This window comes from Diplotaxodon limnothrissa, linkage group LG4 (assembly GCF_057381915.1).
Source record: "Diplotaxodon limnothrissa isolate DT_005_m linkage group LG4, D_limnothrissa_male_GT1.1, whole genome shotgun sequence".
In the NCBI taxonomy this organism is placed as follows: domain Eukaryota; kingdom Metazoa; phylum Chordata; class Actinopteri; order Cichliformes; family Cichlidae; genus Diplotaxodon; species Diplotaxodon limnothrissa.
Genome location: NC_140599.1, coordinates 25,773,298 through 25,795,171, shown reverse-complemented (window position 1 = coordinate 25,795,171; position 21,874 = coordinate 25,773,298). Strand labels below are relative to the sequence as shown.

The following is a 21,874-nucleotide window of genomic DNA, read 5'->3' as shown; positions in this document are numbered from 1 at the left end:
CCATGACTGATAATGTTCCATTGTGTATTTTTGTTTCTATCTAGGTATGCTTTTACTGCATTTGCCATGTGTTTGGGAGTTTGTGCTAAAAAAAGAAAACAGGGATCAATTCTGACAAGCTCCCCAACAGCACTGGCTGAATGCAGTCCCAAACAATGATAGAGTCTTTGGCGTGTTTTTTACAGATGGTTGTAGATGGTTGTAGATGGGTAAAAGACCGAAAGTTGAGGAACACAACGATATGTGCTGCTGGTAAAGTTTCTGTGCTGCCTTTCCTCATAACAGCCATCCCTCAAGAGTCTCTCCATTTACAGCAATGCGTACGCTGCACACCATAACGGGAATGTTGGGATTGTCCTCGTTGGTGCAAAAATACAGTTTTATACCTGCATGCTTTTTTTCAATATGATATACTTGTAACCCACCGAAAACATTTGGGGCATTTTGAAAGAGACATTACAACATGAGAGACTGCAAACTGTTTTACTGGTCAAAACAGCTGGAACACAGATTAGGTCACAAGCTCAGTCTCTCAGTTAAAAGCAAATATAATGCAGTAGTAAACATGGGCTCTTCCAAATGTTTCTCTTCATAATACCAGCATAAAACTGAGAACTACATATAATACAGAAAAATCTCAATTTCCTTGTTTTACATGTTGCATGTGCAGTATTATTTATGTGTATTTAATGACCATTCTGTTTTTTATTGTGCAGTAAAAATAAATAAGTACATTTTCCCCATATTCGCTGGGTGTAAGTACATATCCATCAGGAGGAAGCACTGCATCTAATGGACACTTTTAAAACGACATGCAACAACCTCTGTGAAACTACTACAAAATAACAAAAATTAAAACTTGTAACTAGAAAAAACCTGAAATATTCACATTCAGCTTTACAAATTCATGTTTAACAGTAGTAGTCCAACATCCAGCAAACAACTACTAATTTTAACTCTGTTTAATTACTTGCAGTTAAATAGTCTCTGACACTGGTCATGTGACATCACAGCAGCATCCATTCAGTAAAATGGATTGCATTCCCTATTGACTTTACACCCCTTTAAATATCAAAACCTAATGTTGGCCTAACTTTACCCAATAATTCAACTTCCACCACTGACAATACTGCATTCCCTTTGCTCCCTCTTGAATTGAGTAAATTGAATTGTTCTCCCCCTCAGCTAAACTCGCTACAAACCTGTAAGATAGGGTAAAGCCTAAATGCTAAGACCCGCACCTCATTTGAGGGCAGGCTGGCTTGGGTGCAGAGTAGTCTTTAGAGACGGGCTATCACTGCCACTTATTGTGGTTATTTGTCAGTGATCCCCCTGATTTTACAGTGAGCATGAATAGACCGCCAGTTGCTGCGGCTTGCCTTCATACCTTGGCTCTGCAATGCTTTTCTGCAGTGAAGTGTGAACATTAAAGTGAATGTGGAGGAGGAGTCCTCACCAGAGAAAGAGTGGTGGGGGTGGGGGGGCGGAGAAAGAGTAAGATACCAGCAACGGGAGGCAGATATCAGTGTGCATTGGTAGAACAGAGGTTTCACAGCAAAGAGTATGAGCATCTCAACAGAAAGGGTCTGGGAGTGTCATTCCTAATCTGAGAGGAGTACTGACGCTTTGGATACTGTCCACCCATCTGGTAGGTTTATCATACTGCATCTGCCTGATCTGCATGCTAATTCTGCTGTTCATGCAGTGTAAACATTCATATGTATAGAACATTTGCGGTCTATATTTATCAGCATATTTGTATCACCTGATTATAGGATGCAACAATGTTGTAGCCCCTCTGCTGATATTTAAAGTTTGCCGGACATGAAGATTTAAAATGACATACTCTATTCGAGCTCTGTTTCTTATTGATAATGATGTGAAATCCAGTGATGCAATGTCTTCTCTGTGGTCATTATTTTTAGACTCACAATAAAGCCGCATTTGGCAATGTCTGCTTCAGGCTGCCCTACATCCCCATCGCACTTCTATTTTTTCTCTAGCTCTGCTATTTTCATTGCTTCTCCACCGAAAATTCAGTCTGCAGTTCAACCACAGTCTGTAAATTTCACAACCTGTTAGGTACTGCACGCTCTGCTATGAGACGATCAAACTCGTGTATACGGGTCTCTGTTTTCTGCGATTCCACTGAGGCTTAAACATGTTCCCTGCTCAGTGGAGTCTTAGCCAAGATATCCCTCTGCAGTTGGAAATGTAATATCAGCCCCAACTACCTTTCCTAGTGGGAAAGAAGGGGACTCATCTTCACCATGCTTGAGAAAGTTAAAGCCTGGCATGAACTCAAAGCTGTGAGGAAAATACCTCTGCAGCAACAACCAGCTGATATTATACTCCTGTCTCTTTGTAAGGTTAATGAGGATATATTACTTTATCTCCTCTCACGACGTTAAGTTCCACTTACTTGCCACTGACTGTAATCAGTATATCTCCTAATTTTGCTCTGTCACAATTTTGATTATGTGGATGTAGATGGCAGTACAGTGTAATACCCAAAGGATGCTGAATGTTTAATAGCAATGTTCAATAATTAATCTTCAGCTTGCTGAGGACTGATACATAAAAGCAAAAAAGGCTGAGAGTGAGTCAAAGTAAGCCACAACATACGACGATTTATTATCTGCATTAACAGCATTTTTTTTTCATTTTGATTTTGCTTCCCTCTCTTTAAAAAAACAGAAGATTGATTTCTTCATAATTTATAAGGAGACTGCCAAATTAAAATCCACTCTGTCCATTTGCAGTCAGAACGTGTCCATGCTGTAATTTCACCCAAGCTCAGTGATTTCTTTTACAAGCAGTTTTCTGCTACCACAGACTCGAAGCATTAATCATTCACCACGTCTTTCATAAAAAAAATTGATTAAGGTAGGATAATGAGCAACCTTTATTCACATCGCTTCAATTTAGTCCAACTGTTTTCCTTCTTTAGGGAGATTCCAGTTTCAGGAAGGGCGATCGTGGCTCAAAGAGTTGAGTGTTCATCTTGTAACCGGAAGGTTGCCGGTTCAAGCCCCGGCTCGGACGGTCTCGGTTGTTGTGTCCTTGGGCAAGACACTTCACCTACCACCTACTGGTGATGGGCCGATGGCGCAATATGGCAGCCTCGCTTCTGTCAGTCTGCCCCAGGGCAGCTGTGGCTACAACTGTAGCTTGCCTCCACCAGTGAATGAATGAATAGTGGAGTTGTAAAGTGCATTGAGGGCCCTGAAAAGTGCTATATAAATGCAATCTATTATTAAAAATGTTTTTTCTTCTTCTTTTCTTTTGATTTTGATGTTTGTAGTTTGAGCTTGGTAGACAAAGATGGGTGTCAACAAATATGTGGATGGTTTTCTGTCTTTAGTCGCTTTCATGGCCGGGCATAACAATCAAATAAATAAATTGTTAAGAAAATAATAATCTGTTCAAAATATCGGCTTTATGTGTGTTTTTTATTTTGCTCAAATTGAATGGCATACTCTACAAAAAAAAAAAAAAAAAAAAACGATTAAAAGGAAAATATTGACTTTTTTAAAATATTTTTTCAGCCCATCCTTAAAAGATGATAAATCATTGATTTCTTTTGTGATGTCTTATTAGGAACCAATGTCAGTGTTTTCTTGAAGTTCACTCAGTAGAAAAATTAGTATTCCCAATAGCTGGAAGCAGTGTATTTGTTTCCAGCTACCTATAATGGTACTCAGAATTTTCTGAATTAAATATTTATGGCCCAAAAGGACAAAGCACACAAAGCAAACTCTAGGCTCTTATGTACTCAGCAAGCATTCTTTTTAATGACAACCAGAAGCTAATAGTATTATTAAATGACAGCTGGGAATAATAATAATTAAAAACAGCTGATTAAACATTTTTATCTAGCTGAAATCAGACAAATAAAAGGGCTTGAATAAAACATTTGGAGACTACCTCATGTATGTCTCACTAAGTCACAATTAAGAGCACTTCTTTACTTTCAAGTCCTTATTTTGCGCCACTTGTCACAAAACAATTTACCAAAAATGGCCGAAAGTGCACCCTGATTTCACTGGAGACATCACTTTATGAAACTGCAGCACATCACAAGCTCTAATATGATATTGTTGCTGGTCAAAAACTGAAAGAAACACAAAGAAAAAAAAAAACTCTGCTCACCATTTGTCATCATGAACAGATGATCCCTTCTGATGTAATCTTCCTGAGAGCAAATCCCCTCAAGCAGAGATGAGCTTCTGGTCTTCTGATTTTCACAGAGTGATTTTGCCGGTGAGCATTGCAAAAATTCCTTGAATTACAAAGGGGAATTACTCAATCAGCACCTGTTAATGGATTGATCCACTAAACTGAAAACCACCTGCTTCATATTCAAAACCAGCAGCTGTGATGTATGATTAAACAGCAGCAAACTGTTAACTGCAAGTCTCCCATACATGAATAAGCCTAGAAAGATTAATAAAAATACTTAATGCTGTGATAAAGGGAATAAAATAAGCAATACCACTGAAATTCATCCTGTAACATTTAAAAGCAAAATTTCTTGCAATTAAACACTCAAAATATTCCCAGTACATCTGTCAAAAACATCATCCAATTAAAAGCAGCCTTTCATTGTTGTCTCATTAATACATGTAACATGAGCCAACTAGGGATTATTTGGATGAAAAAATCCTCTGGTGCATGCAGCCTTTTTTTGCATACTCTGAAAAGTTGTAAATAACTTGTCAAGAAACTACCTCTTCATCATATTGTCAACATCGACCACCAGTGCATAAGCCGATAAGAAAGGGTTTGGCTCGGACAACAGTGTTATCAGTTAATGGGATTTAAGACGTACACAGAAGTGACTCTAAAACCACCAAGATAGTGGTGTCTAACATTTGTCTCCTTTCTTCTCTCATTCCAGACCTGCACAATGTCAGACTTTGAGGATTTCACCTGGCCGGGAGGGCAGGCCAATGTATCTGAAAGCTATCAACTGAACCCCACCAGTGTGATTGTGTCAGTGGTCTTCTCTCTCATATTCCTGCTCGGCACCATTGGCAACAGTTTGGTGCTCGCTGTACTGCTGCGAAGCGGACAGGTCGCGTACAACACGACCAATCTGTTCATACTCAACTTGAGCGTGGCTGACTTCTTCTTCATCATCTTTTGCGTTCCTTTCCAAGCTACCATCTACTCTCTGGAGGGATGGGTATTCGGTTCCTTCATGTGCAAAGTCGTCCACTTCTTTATCAACCTTACCATGTACGCCAGCAGCTTCACATTGGCCACCGTGTCTGTTGACAGGTATTGCTTCAAAATACTTGTTTTGCTGAAATACCGAACATCTAAAGCAAATTTCACCCACAAAGAACAGAAAAATTAGCAAATTATCATATTTAAGAATCTGAAATCAATCATATTTGTTCTATTTGCTTGATAAATGCATAGCCTATATATAACATCTCCCATTTGTGGATAACATTTTGAAGTGAAGTTTGCTATGTTGGCTATTGCCACTTCGTTGTTATTGCTCTTATTTTTCTATCAGCTAAGGCTAGCTAAGACTAGCTAGCTTGGTTAGCAACATGCCTTGCAATACTCTGTTTTATTAAACAGGACGATCATTTTGGCTAACAAGAAAAAGAAAACACAATCGAACCACCTACGTTTCATTTAGCAGATCTACCACCGAAGTCTGAGCCACAGCAATTTAAGCATTTGCTGTATTTCTTTGTCTCTATGTTTGTGCTTGGATATATCACCCAAAATGATATTATTCATTACTAATATTCTATTAATCAAACTATGAGTAGCTGTTGGTCATTTTCTTGGTGTCAACATAAATTTTCAGGGAACTCAGGTGGCACATACTTTTTAACACAAAAAAATGGATCTGAAATTAAAATAAACCTAATTAATCACACACTCACATATTTCTCTTTAATCTAGAAAATATTAGCCTCAAGCTTGTTGTACACAGAAATTACTTCCATCAAATCAACAGCTATAGCTGTGTCTCTCACAGTCTGTCCTTTATTGTTAAACTCTAAATGTAGGCATTTGGATATTGCACAAAACATGTTAAAAGCCGACATGTTCTTTCTCTAACATCTAAGACATTCAGTGTCTTTGATGCCAATGTGTATTGCCAGTGCTTTCTAGCGTCTTATATCTAAGAGAAAGGAGAAGAGAAAAACAAGCAAGGGCATGGATTATTAATGTAAGGAAATTATTTAATGCAAGGACATAAATTTATTAAAGAGAGGAAATGAGAAGGATATTGAGGGCACAAATATCTGGGCTCAAATACAAATTTAGTTTAAAGGTGGGATGAAAAATGCCTGTGTAAATGATGAAAAATGTGATATTCCACCTGCCACATTGCAAATATGACAACAAATATAGTTTTAAATAAAGGAAGAAAAAAATACATCAATCTGCCAAGATTTTGGGAAAAACTGAACGACTGAATCCATTGTTTTTCATTTCTAGGACATACAATAAGCCTTCAAAACTCCCTAAGGAAAGCATTGAGAAAGCTTTTATTTGCATGGTCACGCTGTTAATTTTTTTGTTGTGCTTTATTTTGTTTACTCTCCCGCAATGTCTGCGAAATATTACACATTTAATTGGTCACAAATGCATTTTTCGCATCTGGAGTTTAAACATGGACTCCAGAAGCTAAAAATTATATCCCTCGGAGAATAAGCCGTAAGCCATCATTATAGCTGTTGGGCAGCAATAATCAGTCAATATGAGCTGTAAGTGTGCAGCTGCCCTCTCCAGCAGACCCCTCTGTTCACACTGGCTGTGTTTACACTCCAGAGGATTCAATAGTCATTTCCCCCTCAGTGTGGAAAAGAACAGTAACACCTGAGTCGGGAGGGTAATGAACATGTCCTGTCTTCTCCCTTTGTCTTTCACTGATTATTAAGGAAAAACAAAACAAAAACAGCAACATCGCATAGAAAAAGCTAACTGTTACAGTTTACACCAAGAATCCCCAGCAGAAATTAAGCCACAGATAAGCCTGGGGGAATAGCAGCACTGACACACACACACAGACAAAACGGTGTAAAGGGATGACTTGCTGAATGTGCTATCTGCAGGCAGATAATATGTATTCTCTGATTTTATGGTGCAGAATTATGTATTAAAAAAGGCTCACAGATGAATCATTCATAAATGTTGTTTCTGTTTAAATTTAGTAAAACATTATTTGGATACATAAAGAGTTCATTTCTGCCATGAGCGCATAAACAGACCCATTTGTTTTATATTAATCCTTATAAAGATAATTCAATTTAACTAAAGAGTAATGTCTGAATACTTGTAGTTTTCAAAACCACTGAGGTTTCAAGTTACCAGCAGGTTCAAAGTGACTGCTTTTTGAATTTAATGTAAAACACCGTGGCCCCAATTCACTGAGCTTTCAAAAACCAGAAAGGCTGTTTTCTCAGTTTCTACTGGGCTTTCTGAAGTGTCCTACAAATGTGAAAAGCAAGGACATGGACATTTTGTTTTCTGAGAATTCCTGCCTTTGGCAAAATACTCCCTTGGAGAACATATAACACATAAAGCAGCATGTTAAATATGCCAAATATTTAAAGACTAACCAACCAAGAAATGATGAGGTTCCAACTGCAGAGATAATATGTGATAATCAGTATGCTGTAAGATTATTGAAAGAGACAGCTTTTATTGAAAGCATCATAGTGTCTTGTGGGATTTGCGCCTTCATCTCCTACCTGCTGAGTAAAATCAAAAGCACAGCACAGCAAGCATGTTTTCTGTTATTCCTGCTGTTTTACAATTTATGCAAGTTCGTCTTACTGAAAAAGCCTAAAAGCCCTCTCTCTGGATATTACTGTCTCTAAGGTGTCTTATTCAGTAGAACCAACAAACAGCAGTGGAGTAAGTGAATGATTACCAGTCAACCACAAAACTTCAGTGTGAGTGAATTCATTGTGAATGTATAGGTGGCACTACTGTTACAATAATACCTACTCAAAGGATCCAACTGCACTGCTCAAAAAATCAAAGAGACACTTTTTAATCAAGTCAGTTAAAATTCTGGGATACTGATCTGGTCGGTTAAGTAGCAGAGAGGGTGGTTAATCAATTTCAGGTGCTTTGTTGTCAATGAAATTACTTAGAGATGCACTAGAGGGGACATTTTTCCCTACACATCTTTTCTGACTCTTTTTCAGTCTCGTTTTACATTTGGCTGCGGTCCCTGTTGCTGCTGGTGGTATGAGGCGATGCCTGGGGCCTACAGAGATCACACAGGTAGTCCAACTCCTCCAGGATGGCACTTTAATATGTGCCATTGCTGAAAAGTTTGATGTGTCTCCCAGCACAGTCAAGCACAAGAGCATGATATTCCAGGCAGTTACTCTAGGAGCATTAGATAGGGCCGTAGAAGTTCCTTAAGCCATCAGAGGGTCGGTATCTGCTTCTTTGTGCAAGTAAGAATAAGATGAGCACACCCAGAGCACTACAAAATGACCTTCAGCTGGACACTTGAGTGAATCTCTCTGACCAATCAGAAATAACTTAAGATTTCCTCATTGTCCAGAACTGTGTAGCCCAGTTGGCATTTGCCATAGAATACCAAAACTAGCAAGTCCACCACTGGCACCCTATCCTTTCCCACAGCAGGTGGGTGAGCAAATGGGACATACATGAAGGAAGTCATGGAGAACGTTATGCTGCCTGTAACATTGTTCAGCATGACCATTTTGTGGATGGGTCAGTGATGGTCTGACTGCACTGGTTTGTGTCCTGGGTTCCTCCTGGTATGTGACAATGCCCAGCCTCATGTGGTGAGAGTATGTAGGCAGTTCTCGGAGAATAAAGGAACTGATATCATGACATAAATCTAATAGAACACCTGAGGGGAATTATGTTTCGGTCAGGAGCTTGGTGATGGCCTGGTCCATATCTGGGAGGAGGATCCCACAGGACACCGTGCATTAACTCTTTAGGAGCATGCCCCAATGTTGTTATGCATCCATACAAGTACATGTGGGCCTTACAAGCTACTAAGTACCTGTTTGAGTTGCTGCAATGAAGTTTCAGTAAAATGGACAAATGTGTCACATCATTTTATCCTCTGTGATTTTCATTGTCTTCAGCCGTCTGCAGGTTGATTTTTGATCAAATAATGTGGCATCCTTTCATTCATAATACACTATCCAGTTCATATTAGTGTAGATTTCATTTTTGTTCCCAATTGAGATCTGATTTATTTTCAAAGTGTTTCTTTTATTTTTTTTGTGCTGTATTGGAAAATATGCCAAAAAGCTGGTATCTTTACTATAAATCTCTGGATTTATAGTACAATCACACTAGGGAAAATTGTGTTTGAACAATCACATGTGACTGTGTGCAATAAAATTCCATTATTTTGTTGCCCTTGAAATTATTCTTTGAGGAAACTGTTGCTTTCAAGTGACTTTTATAGGTCAAGACAATGATAAAATGACAAGTCATTGATTTCAGTTTCTTGAAGCTCAGATATTTCACCTTTTATTCCACAAAATTGGTTTTACAGCTTTGGTTACTGGTTATTTTGCAAATTAAGAATAAATATTACAGAATGTAAATCTAATTAAATGTAATGCATTGTTGTCAGTTATATTATCCATGAGTATATACAAGAATTTAGGACACATATGCAACATAATCACACACTCATGTGAGCTGTTTTTCTCCCTTAAGTGCTTTTGATATGTTGACTGTTTTGTATTGTTCTTGTATTATTACAGTTAAAACATTTAAAGTACATTACAGCTATATAGACTAAAGATATGCAGTCACAAGTAATCTTTCACTTTCTACTTTTTAACTTATACAGTTATAAATTCAGACTTAATTACTAAAGTTTTTAACCTGCTGTCCCCATTTTTCTGTATTTTGCAGTCTAGATTACAGCTCAAACATGTTATTTTCTTGTCTTTATAGGTATCTGGCTATTCGCTATCCTCTGCGCTCCAGGGAGCTAAGAACCCCTTGTAATGCCGTGGTTGCCATGGTAGTTATCTGGGGTCTTTCCCTGGTCTTTGCGGGTCCATATCTCAGCTACTATGACCTGATTGATTATGCCAACAGCACTGTGTGTATCCCCGGCTGGGAGGAGCAGAATCGTAAGGTGCTGGATACGTGCACCTTCCTGTTTGGCTATGTCATCCCTGTGCTCATCGTGAGCCTCTCGTACACTCGAACTATCAAGTACCTGTGGACGGCTGTTGACCCTCTGGACGGCATGTCAGAATCCAAGAGGGCTAAACGCAAAGTCACCAAAATGATCATCATCGTCACTGTACTTTTCTGTATATGCTGGCTGCCGTACCACGTGGTGATCTTGTGTTACCTGTATGGAGATTTCCCATTTAATCAGACCACATATGCCTTCAGGCTTCTCTCTCACTGCATGGCCTACGCCAACTCTTGTGTCAATCCCATCGTGTACGCTCTGGTCTCCAAACACTTTCGCAAAGGTTTCAAGAAGGTGTTCAGCTGCATCCTCAGTAAGCATGGGAGAAATAAGGTTCACGTGGTTCATGTGGCCAACACTGTGCCTGGGTTTGAAGCCGGCTCTACGGAGGTGTCACAGATGAACGAGGAGAACGTGCGACAGAATGAATGTGAAATGATCAACAGGCCAGTCGCAGAGCCAAGAGAAGCCACCGTGTCCCTGAATTTGCCCTTTCAGCAGCAGCAGACTTGACAACTGGTTCAGATTGGCTAAATTGGCTCAGCACAGATTGCCTTTTGTGAAAGACGTTGAAGCTAATGTTTAAAAATTTACTAGTCATATATTCATATTTTTGATGGCAAAAAAGATGAACAGGGATTTGTTCATATTTGGAGAGACAAGATATTAAGGAGCATAAAGCTAGTCCACTACAGAAATGTATTTGTTTTATCACTTACCTAAACATATATTTTATATCCCAAAACAATTTCCTGTTACTTAGAAAGTTAGAAATGTTTATTGTTAAGCTAAATGAGAAATGTTCTCACTTTCCCCTGTCTTCACTATTTGCCTTAATCATGGTTTGCACTTTACCTCATATTGTCATTTGTCACAATGTTTGAGACTTCATATTGTCCTAACACTTTCTAGGACCAACACAGAACCTGTCCTATAATGTTATGGTATGCTTCACCTGATCCCAAAAAAAAATATTAATACGTTGGCAACTGGGGAGGGAATTTCATGTGAGTCAGCACTATATGCTACTTTTCTGACTTCAAACAAGCTTTTTCATGGAGGATTGGGGTCCCTCTAGAGCTCAGGCATCAAAGTCAGAAATATGGCAATGCACAGCAAAGCAGTGCTCCTCCTCCATATAAAGACCATCTTATGGGATTCATTAGCATTTCCAACACCATGTTCAACTGTAGATTTCGTGTTCAGGTGCTTCGAGCCCTAATATATCCGGCATTAGCTCAATTTTAGCTGCACTATATACAACATTTTGACCTACTTCAACCTCCAAGTCATTAGGGCTCCATAAGTGGAGCAGAATGTTATTTGGATTCATTGTTTTGTATTTTTGCATGAAGATGCTGTTCTGTCTTTTCAAGATATTGACAGGTGGTACATGTTAAGTAAAAATAACATGTTTGGTGTCAGCAAAATTTGATACCAAGCAGTTGTTGGTAGAAATCTTTAAAAAAAAAACTGGGCATAGTTTATTGCTATAATTGTATTTTGTGATTAACAAATTCATGGCATGTTTGGTGTGAAATGCTATATTTAAATAAATATGTTTCTCAAAAGGCATACTTATATATTGAGATTTATGTATTTTAAAATGTATGTATTAAGTGTATTTTATTTGTGTATTTAAAAAACTGTGAACTGGTTATCATACATTTGCTTTATTTTTCCAAATGAAAGCACACCCACAGGGTGTCCCTATTTTGTGTTGCTGTATGGTTGTCTCCTACCTCAGAGCTGTACAAAGCTTCTTTGTTGTCTTCTGTTCAGGTTGTGCGAGATGCAGTTTTCACCTTGAAAGATTGCACTTCTTTCAAGATGCAACACGTTTCTTTGCAAAATTATACTGAAATGTGTTTGCTGTAATACTTTCCCATCCCATCCTATGGTATACAGCTTACTTAAGTATATCTCTGTTGTACATTTTAAGAAAATATATTTAAATAAATATCTATCAAAGTGATTTAAAACAATGTGTATCACACCTAAAAACAAATAAACTATTTTCTGCTGTGAAACTGTACTGAGGTTATTTGTTGTAGCAAAATAAGCTCCAGGAGGCTACCTCGCACACGGTGGAACAGTGGTTAGATCTATTGTCTCACAGAAAGAGAGTCCTGGGTTCAAACCTGTGTGGAGTTTGCATCTTCGTATTTTTTTTTATCAAGGTACTCTGGTTTCTCCTGCCACCAACAAAAATGCTAGGTCAGTGCCATCTGTCTTTGCTTATTTTATACTACATAAGGAGCTCTGTTTAACACTTGAGGTAAATAGAATTCTTTCTTATTTCTCCAATGCAAAAGCAGAAAAAAAAATTCTGCTTTTGCAACACTCACTGTAGCTTTAAACTGTTTGTGTTGAATATCTTCAAATGCTCTTCTTGTCCACTCAGCGAAGAAATATTTCATTTACTGCGAAGCTTACTTCATAAAACTTAGCATTAAGCAGCTCAAAGAATATTTAACATCTAGGCCATTCAACTGAACATGAGTCGGTGCTTAAAATTAGAGCCATGCAAAATTTCCCCGCCATACTTGGTAAACTGTCTGAGTTAGAGGTTTGTGAAGTAAACGGGTAAATGTTCAACAGCCACAAAAAAGCTCTGTAAAGGATTTTCTGTAGATTTTTGTCAGATCTAGTGATTGGTCTGCTATTGTAAAACATTTTTGATACAAAATCCACAAAAAGAGTATGCATTTTGTCCCTATCTATACTGCAAATGACTGTTTTTGAAAAATAACAACAAATCTGATTGTAAGATTATGTTTGGAATGTATGTTTTGAGAAATCTATTAGTAATCCAAAATATTTTACTTAATATTCTTAATTATGCAATGATGGTTATATTAGCTGCTATATTCAGCTTTGTGAACCATTTTTACATACAATGGGGAGTTCTGGACGTATTGCTTTTTATAATCCTTTAGTGAAAGGAGTATTACCAAACTATGAAAAAGCAGAAAAAAACCTTTCCCCATCAGTTTTATCTGGACTAATATTTCTTTATTGAGGGTTAATGTTCAGTTTAAATAACCGACTTTAAGTAGCGCAGTTTACATTGTGTTCAACCTCTTATAATGCATTAAAAATCAGGTGTCCGTTAGTGGCTGTCAGCTCTCCATTATCAAGGCTTTTATTGTTAACATGCTAAAGGAGTTTTTTAAATCATCAACCTGCACACTAATTTCTCTATATTAAACATGTTGGGCAAGCTTATCTGTAAGCGAAAGCTTACGCAAAGTCTCTTTTTCAGTTTTTTACATTTTTGTTTACTAGCTAATGCTATCTCTGTTTCAACACAAAGCACAGATTATAGATGATCTCAGAGCAGTAAAAGCAGAGTCAGCAGCAGCTTAGCTGGCATGTGAGTCTCCCATCAGTCTCCTCTCAAAGAACAGAGTGTACAAACAACCAGAAAGGCCGCTGACCTCACAGCTTGAGCAGCACCAGCTTTTGTTAAATGAAACAAAACAGATATGGGAACAAAAGATGCAACAGATTTCCAGTGGCTGCCACAAAATATGAATGACGGATGCAAACCAGCAACAAGCTTTAGGATAGATCAGTGGTAGATATGCAAGAACAGGGATTACTTTCAACTTTGTAGGTTTTAATTGATGTCTATGTTTCGATTTCAATGGGCAAGCATTGCTCGGCTTGCTTGCCCTGAAAGAATGCTACTGCTTTTTTTATTTGTACATTTTAGATGAATTCATAGTTAGATATTTTCACTTTATATTGTAGCAGAATATTACTGTTTCACATTTTTTACTTTTGTATTTTAATTTAATTTTGAAGGAGAGTTTCCCAAATGCCGCATGTTAACGTCTTTTCCAGCAAGCTTAGAAACTCAACGGCCCATATCTGTCCTCTTCCACAGGGACAAAAAAATCGATTTGGTTTTCCACTGTGTTCACTTGCTGCTGTATATTGTTAATTACTGTTTTGCTGCTGGAGTAAGAGATATTAACATACACATACAGCATGCCAGAGGAGTTCCCCAAGAGACTACTGCTTCAGTGAAAATAAAGGGCAAAGCCAGAGGCATTACAGGCGATGTTGCATTTTGAATGAAAGCTACTAATGAATCAATGAAGTGGTAAACCAGTCAGTACACTGGAATGTTGTAAAGATGTTGTAGAGGCATTAGGCATTACACTCAAGACTTAGCTGCAGATGTCTGCTGAGCGATCTAAAAGATTTGTTAGGTTCACAATGGTAAGTACATCATGGATAATAAAGTGCAACAAAGACACTGGCTGTATCCCAATTCAGGGTCTGCAGCCTTAAAGTACGCAGCCTCAACGATCCTCAAGGGCCGCGTACTCAAAGACCGCTAAGGCCGGAAGTGCGAGGCTTGTGAAATGGGACGGTCTAGCCTCCGTTGCGCTGCCCAGGTTGCCTAGCAACCATGATACTAACAGCTGGAAACGTTTCATACAGCTTTGTTTAACAGAAATGAAGGAGAAAATCTTTTGTTCATTTGTTTGTTTCTTTCTACATGAGCTTTGATCATTCTCTGTAAGATTAAGCTCAGCTATTGAACGGCGTATATTTTAAAGTAAAGGCTTTAAAATCAAGTTAGTACAAACGTCACTAATGTCACATAACTTTGCCGACATGTGGCCAACAGTAATGTTTTAATGTTCTTCGTTATTAAACATTTGCACATAAATAAGTGACATAATATTCAGTACTTACTTAAAGTTTGCTCTTCGGCTGCCCCTCATCCGCCGTTTTTTTTCAGCAAAATTAGCCACACCCACCGCCGCGCTATGCATTCTGGGATATGTTGGGCCACGAAGTCTACACTGCCACAGCCTTAAAATTCAGGGAAATGAAGGACGCATTTCAGGGCCGCATTTCCAGCAGCCTTTGAATTGGGACAGCCTTCGGCGCGCCGCTGTGACGTAATCGGCCTTGAAATGCGTACTTTAAGGCTGCAGACCCTGAATTGGGATACAGCCACTGTCAGCTATTTGAATCCTTAATGGAAGGCCGGAACAAGAGAGGCTACATTATAGTATCAATCTGTTGCAAATATATATAAATATCAGGGGAAAGGGCATTTTTCAACGCAATATATCAAATTATATTTTGGGACTGAACAAGTGCATGTTCTTACACATGTCTAGAATAATAAATTTTCCTTAGTCAGTGAGACACTGTTGCAGTTCTTACATCATTTTATTATACACGTTTTATTCCCTCTGCAGGAACAGCTTATTCTGGTGTCTGTAGATAGATAGATAGATAGATAGATAGATAGATAGATAGATAGATAGATAGATAGATAGATAGATAGATAGATGCATATTAGAAGAATAGAAGCATATTTTATATCAGAATCTCAAACACACAAATCTACAGTTTTTTGGTGACTGCCAGAATTTTTCAATAGCTGTTATCACAGCAACGGGTGTAAAATACTTATTGTAAAAAGTATTTTACACCCGTGGTGTTTTCTGCCTTCTGTATGTCAGAAGTGTCAACACTTTCAGCAGCTTCTTTGTTGTAGTAGACTAGTGTACTATTCCTGATGGAACAATGCTTTAATAGAAAAAAAAAACACCTCTTACCTGCAGATGACTAAGTGCGTAGCTACAAAGTGGGATCACTGTGGGTCTTTTTTAGTGAATGATAATGCTTCATGCCAGAAAGATGCACAAATTAGCCCTCTTAGGTTGGAAATGATTCAAGGAAAGTTATACTTACGTCACTGACAACCTTGACAGTGTCTGTGTTGGTTTTATGGTTGCTTTGGAAACCACTCTGCAGTTTGTGTTAGAGGTTGCTTAAGAATACAAACATATTATATCACCCAATGTGAGTTGTTTGTAACTATAAAACAGTGCAAGAGTCCGTGAGTCAGCAATTAGTAGCCCAAAGACATGGAAAAATCCATAATCTTACATGATAAGGGCAATGTTAAAAAATAAATAAATAAATAAAACACTAAAATCTAAATTAAAATGGCTGAAGACATAAAATATGATCTGGAGATTGATTTCTCTCTAATGACCCCAGGTATTGGAAAAATATCAAACTTAGGGTTAAATTTGAATTCAACAACATCCAGTTATAAAATAAAAATTCACTTGCTGCAGATGCGTCATTCTCATGTGTAGTGTATATAGTCATTTGAAGAGTACCTAACATTGGTGACTGCATTTGTAAGGGCCCAAGTATTCAAAGGAAATACTGGCAGAAGGTCTTACTTTCAACATGTGGGTTTTATTATTCCTGAAAAAGACAAAAATAATACATAAACATAATGAACATAAGTGCATTTTAAGAGTGGGATCATAAAAAGTTAACTAAACTAACTGTAATGCACAGAACTACACAAAAATAATGGTTAACAAAATAAGACCTTAAAAAATAAGAACCAGCTTAATCTGTTTACTAGTGGAGTAAAACATTTTAAATGCAAAGGGTTGAACCACTGCAACAATAAATAAATGTGATATAAAGGAATGTAGTTCTCCCTCATCCAGTCAGAGTGGGTGTTTGGGTCTATTTTGTTGACCTATCCATTAGAACTAGCTCTGTTCTCTGACTCCGCTTTTACTCAAACCAGGAAGGACTGGAGTAGCTGACATGTAACTCCAGAAAAATAATGAAGGCAACTTGTATAAATCAATGACAAAACAATATAAATCAAATGTTTGCCTGATTATTTGATAGTGAAATCATTATCAAAATATTTATTTCTACAATTGCTACCTGATTATTTTCAGTATAACTTCAATTGGTGACATAATGGTGACTTCATGATGACATTTTGTGCATTTATGTCAGTGATCAGAACATTTTAAATGTTATTAACTTATATGAAACTAGTTTCTCTTAACTTTCTGTACAGAGGCCATGTAACTACAGTCTTACAGCCTTTGCAGACCAACTCACATATATTCATATATATTCCTTAACATTTAAACCCAGTGACTCACTGAGTAAGGTTACAGACTAATGGGCAAAATGACTCAAAGGAGGAGGAGAGTGAAGTATAGTGTCGATTTTCAGGTCAGACTGGCTCAGACAGATCAAGTGTAGCCTTGTCATGTAGTTTCTTGGTGAGGTGAATAATCACATCAAAACTCCCGCAATGCTATTGTGCATTGTATACACAAAAGCATTTGCATACTGTTCTATACACAAATGCATATCCATATAGTATTTTTTATGTTTTCTACTAGAAAGACAAAAGTACAAAGAGAAAGAGAAAAGCAGAGAAATAGTCTGATTGATAATGCCATTCATATTACTTTCGTTTATTTAACTGAATCAGGAGATGTTAGTCACCTAAAAAGACCCCACACCCCACCCACCTCCCCAAATATGATAATAAACCACAGCAACATAACTAACAATATGGCAGCATCAGCAGAGATTGCCTTATTTGCTCTCAGCATCATGTTCATTTAACTCTCCATTATATAAAATGCTGATCAGACTTTATGTGTAAAGTGACAAACACAGCACTTCCTGGTAATCTATGCAGGAAACCCATCGTTAGCAATGAGAGCGAGTAGTTATTAACTCTGCTACCTGCTCCTTGCAGGAGATTTGTTTCAATGTTATTTTGTAAAATGGGTTTTTTCTTTTCTTTTCTTTTCTTTTTGGTCCAAGTTTGAGATGTGTGAGGAGATCTTCTGGTTCAGCTGTTCACTCTCTCTCAGACAAGTAAACATATTATACACACTAAATACGTTTCACATGAATCAGTGGTAATTGTGCACAGAAATTCATTTCACTGTAGTTGTGTAGCTTCCAATCCATATGTTTGTCCAAATTATATCCTAAAGCCTCAGCAATATTGCTTTATAAAACTTTCATGCCCATAAGACCCCTTTGAACTGAATTGAACTGAGCAGTGTTTGCATCCTCCATTCTTGTAATCTTCTAATGTTGGTGAACAAAGCTCAGCAGGATTTCCCGGCGAGATTCTGATTTCTTCACATCCACAATATCCTTTCTTTCTTTATACTCAGTAAACACATTGAGCCACCGTTCATTTTTCGTGTATAGCATCCGATATGCTTGTCCTAACCATTTGGCTTGGAAGAATATGAGTATTATGTAAAAATAAGGTGCAGCAAATCTATTATTACCAGCACCCTGTGAGTGCCATCTACAGTCTGCAACAAAACACTGCAGTTGTACCAAGCTGCTGCTATCTGAAGCATGGTATGATTACCAGCAGTGACAGTGTGGACAGGGTTGTTTACACCTAATGAGTCTGTGCGTCTATGCATGTTGATTATCGCAGCAAAATATGGGCCTGGAGATGACTACAACAGCAGTAAATATCAAAAAGTTAGGTGTGGTTAGTGGTATATGTCTGTGGACAGATTTTTTTTCCAAGACACAAAATTTGTGGCTGGGATCAAAATAGAGGTCAAGTTTACAGATCAATGTGGTTTGACCCAAGGGTAATGATTAAAGGATACTGGAACTATGGGGTCAAAGGGTTCCGTGGCCTTTTTCCACAAAACATGGTTGAATATCCAGTCTCTTTAATATTCAGTATGTAATTAGCTATTTAAAGTAAGTTTACATTTTAAATATCATTATCCTGGGGGCCTGCTCATTGGTGTCACAGGTCACTCCATCCGTATGGACTGGAGCTCCAACCATAGGTTGTATATGAAAGATAGAAGCCTGATAATTAATGAGTAGAAACAGACAAGTCAAATGCTAAAATTCTTACCACCACCACACTCACCAAAACAAAGGCACAATTGTTCTCTAGTGGTGTGTATCATGCAGTACTGTAGTGCTCCAAAAGCCATCAACACCTCTAATTTGGTTGAAAGATGACATGACTCAGATGGGTACAGTTGCATGTGTCAGTACGCTAAGATCATAAATTTAAGCTACAACAATATGAAATGTTTTAACAACAAATAAAAGCTCAACCTGCATAGTTGTGATGGAGGAAGAAATTAGCTAATGTGATTTTTCCCCTATCACTGTGTCTTAGCCTACTTTATCCCTGGGTTAGCACTTGTTTTAAGGTGTAGCTCCAGAATGTGCTGCACTTTAAAAGCTTATAGAAATAGTAAGGCATTTTTAGCAACCCTATGAAGTATTTATTTTTAAAGTATTCCCCAATTACTTTTAAATAGAGCAAGGATTTTTTTTTAAACATTTAGCCTCACTGATGCTAACAGTCAATTGTGTATTTTTTTTTGGGGGGGGGGGGGGGATGACAGCCTGCAGTCATTTGAGTTTTCAACAAGTCTCCCACACGTCTCCTGAGCAATCCCAGCCCACTCTTTTTTCGTCAAATCCCCCAGATTTAGTGGTTCTCTGGCATGGACCTCAACCTTCACTTCACCCCACAGATAAATAAGTCAGGGCTTTGTGCAGGGCTGTCAGTATTGTTCACTCTGGTCTTCTCGAGGCTGTTCTTCACCGGGAGCGACATATGTTTTGGGTCACTGTCATGTTGGAAGTCAAAACAACGACAAATGTAAGTAGCGTCTCTATGCCCAGAGAGCTCTCGCTTCATCTCATCTGACCAAAAGCACTTGGGAAAATTTTGACAAAACCTTTACATTTCCTAGCACGGCTACAAATTTTATTGTGCCACAACACTCACTACTACGTAACCAATTCAGCAAATAAAGATGCAACGGAACAATTTGTATTGAACACAAGTGCTTTTTTATTGCAAGTATTTATTGGTACCTCAAATGGTTCCCATGCCAGTCACTGAACAGAAACCGCTCCAAGGTACTGAATGAGACAGTTGGGCTGCTGGTCAGGGGCAATTTAAGTTTTACATATTTACATTAAAAGGTGGAACTGTTACAAATACTGAACTAAACTCATGGCAATGCAAAATTAAAGCTCGTCCCCATATCCCTCTGAAAGTTACACTAAAGACATCATTAGCATAGCAATAAAGGCACTCTGCTGTTTGTTATCCACATACTGATCTTAAATAAGAGAAGTTCACTTCTGGGACTATTACAGTAAGACTGATGATAGAGTTGATATTTTAAAAGAAATAATAAATGGGAATTTCAATTTGTTAAATGCACAATTTACCAGGCAAACGACAACAGAAGGCTAACGCACTTCATATATTAAACTGACTTAAATTAGAAATCTAAAAAAAGCAGCATGTCAAGAAAAAAAAAGCAGGCATTCTTTACACAAGGTTCTACGCAACAACGCATACAATACAGCACTTTGAATTCAAGGCCCACGGGTCTTTCCATTACAAAGGAATACACACTCATTAGAGCACACTGCTTCAGCACAATGGGGAAGAACAGAAAATAAGAAAAAATAAAACATGGAGGCCTTGAATCTTAATGTCACCTTAGACACTCTAGCTGACTTTTTTTGTGTGAGATATTTCAGTATAAACCTGGTGCCATAATCAAAAAGTCAGAAAATACAAACAGGTGGAAAAACACCACTGTAGTTAAACTGTATTATTCAAATATATTAAAGCCTAAATGGTTTAAACCCTGTTACTTGGATAATACATTTTACATGTTTGTATATTATGAAACTGCCCAATCTTTTTTGAAGCAAGTGGCTGAAATCAAATCAATTCTGTAGGCTTTCACTTACAGCTATTTTGGAAACGAGGCTTCAACATTTATGAGCATTTGCCTCCTTTTCCTCCTCTTTGGTTTAATGTGTCCGTTGCAAATTTACTAAACGTCAATAAACACATCCTGTCAGGCACAATATGTGACTGTTATAAGCTAGAAAAGGCGATCGAGTAGACATGAGCTCTTAGTGCAGTCCCTTATTAATTTACCAGCCAACTACGGACCTCAAAGTTGAAAAGACAAAAAAAAAACTTGAAATTGATATTGAGATGCTTTTTGGCATCACGATGTTCAAATAGATTCTGTAATTAAAAATTAAAAATTAAAAAAAAATTAAAACTTGTTTACCTCAAACAAGCAAAAGTTAGAATTTTAACTGGTAATATCAGTTTTACACAAGTCAATAAATAATTAGAACGAAAAATCTGCAAAATCTCGTGCCGTTTCAAATATTGGCTTTATTTAATTTATTGATACTGACTTTTTATAGCCTGACAGATATGTGAAGTCTTTAATTATATATTTTTTTTCTATTTAATGTGCTTATTTTGACTTAAAAAACGCAACGCCTAATGTTTTTTTTGTTGTTGTTAAGTAACCAAAATTATAAACCAAGTTGCATAGGTATTCACCTTGGGATTTTTAATCACAACTTTTTCGTCACTATTATTGCATCCATTTTCACCTGTTAAGTTTAATTTAGGATAAAAGCAATGTAATGGACAAATCTTAAAGAACATAGCAATAAGCCACACTTACATGCCATATACAGCAAATGTATGGAGGATATGGTTGTTCTCTGTTACAGTCACCTATACCAGGGAAAACAGTGGCTGAGAGACTGTGACAAAAAAAATTAATTGAAGCCACATGCAATAAACTTGTGGTCTTGTTGCCTTTGTAACGGTTGCTTCAACCAGATGTAGTAAGTTGCCATTTTTAAAGCAACTTTCGTTGGGGTCAAGTTGGCACGCAATAAATCGCCAAAAAGAGAAAATCTGTTTCCAACAACATACACAGAAATTCACATTAACTACTTACATTCAGAGTCAAGCCAGAACCTCACAGATATGAAACACAGATTCCT

General features: G+C 37.6%; 1 protein-coding gene across 1 annotated transcript; it reads left to right on the top strand.

Annotated features, from left to right (window-relative positions):
- The first annotated feature begins 4,909 nt into the window (after positions 1 to 4,909).
- galr2b (galanin receptor 2b) lies at positions 4,910 to 10,711 on the top strand. The gene is made up of 2 exons (XM_085352682.1): positions 4,910 to 5,283; positions 9,946 to 10,711. Exons 1-2 carry the CDS (start codon positions 4,910 to 4,912, stop codon positions 10,709 to 10,711), a joined length of 1,140 nt encoding a protein of 379 aa, XP_085208808.1.
- The last annotated feature ends 11,163 nt before the right edge of the window (positions 10,712 to 21,874 follow it).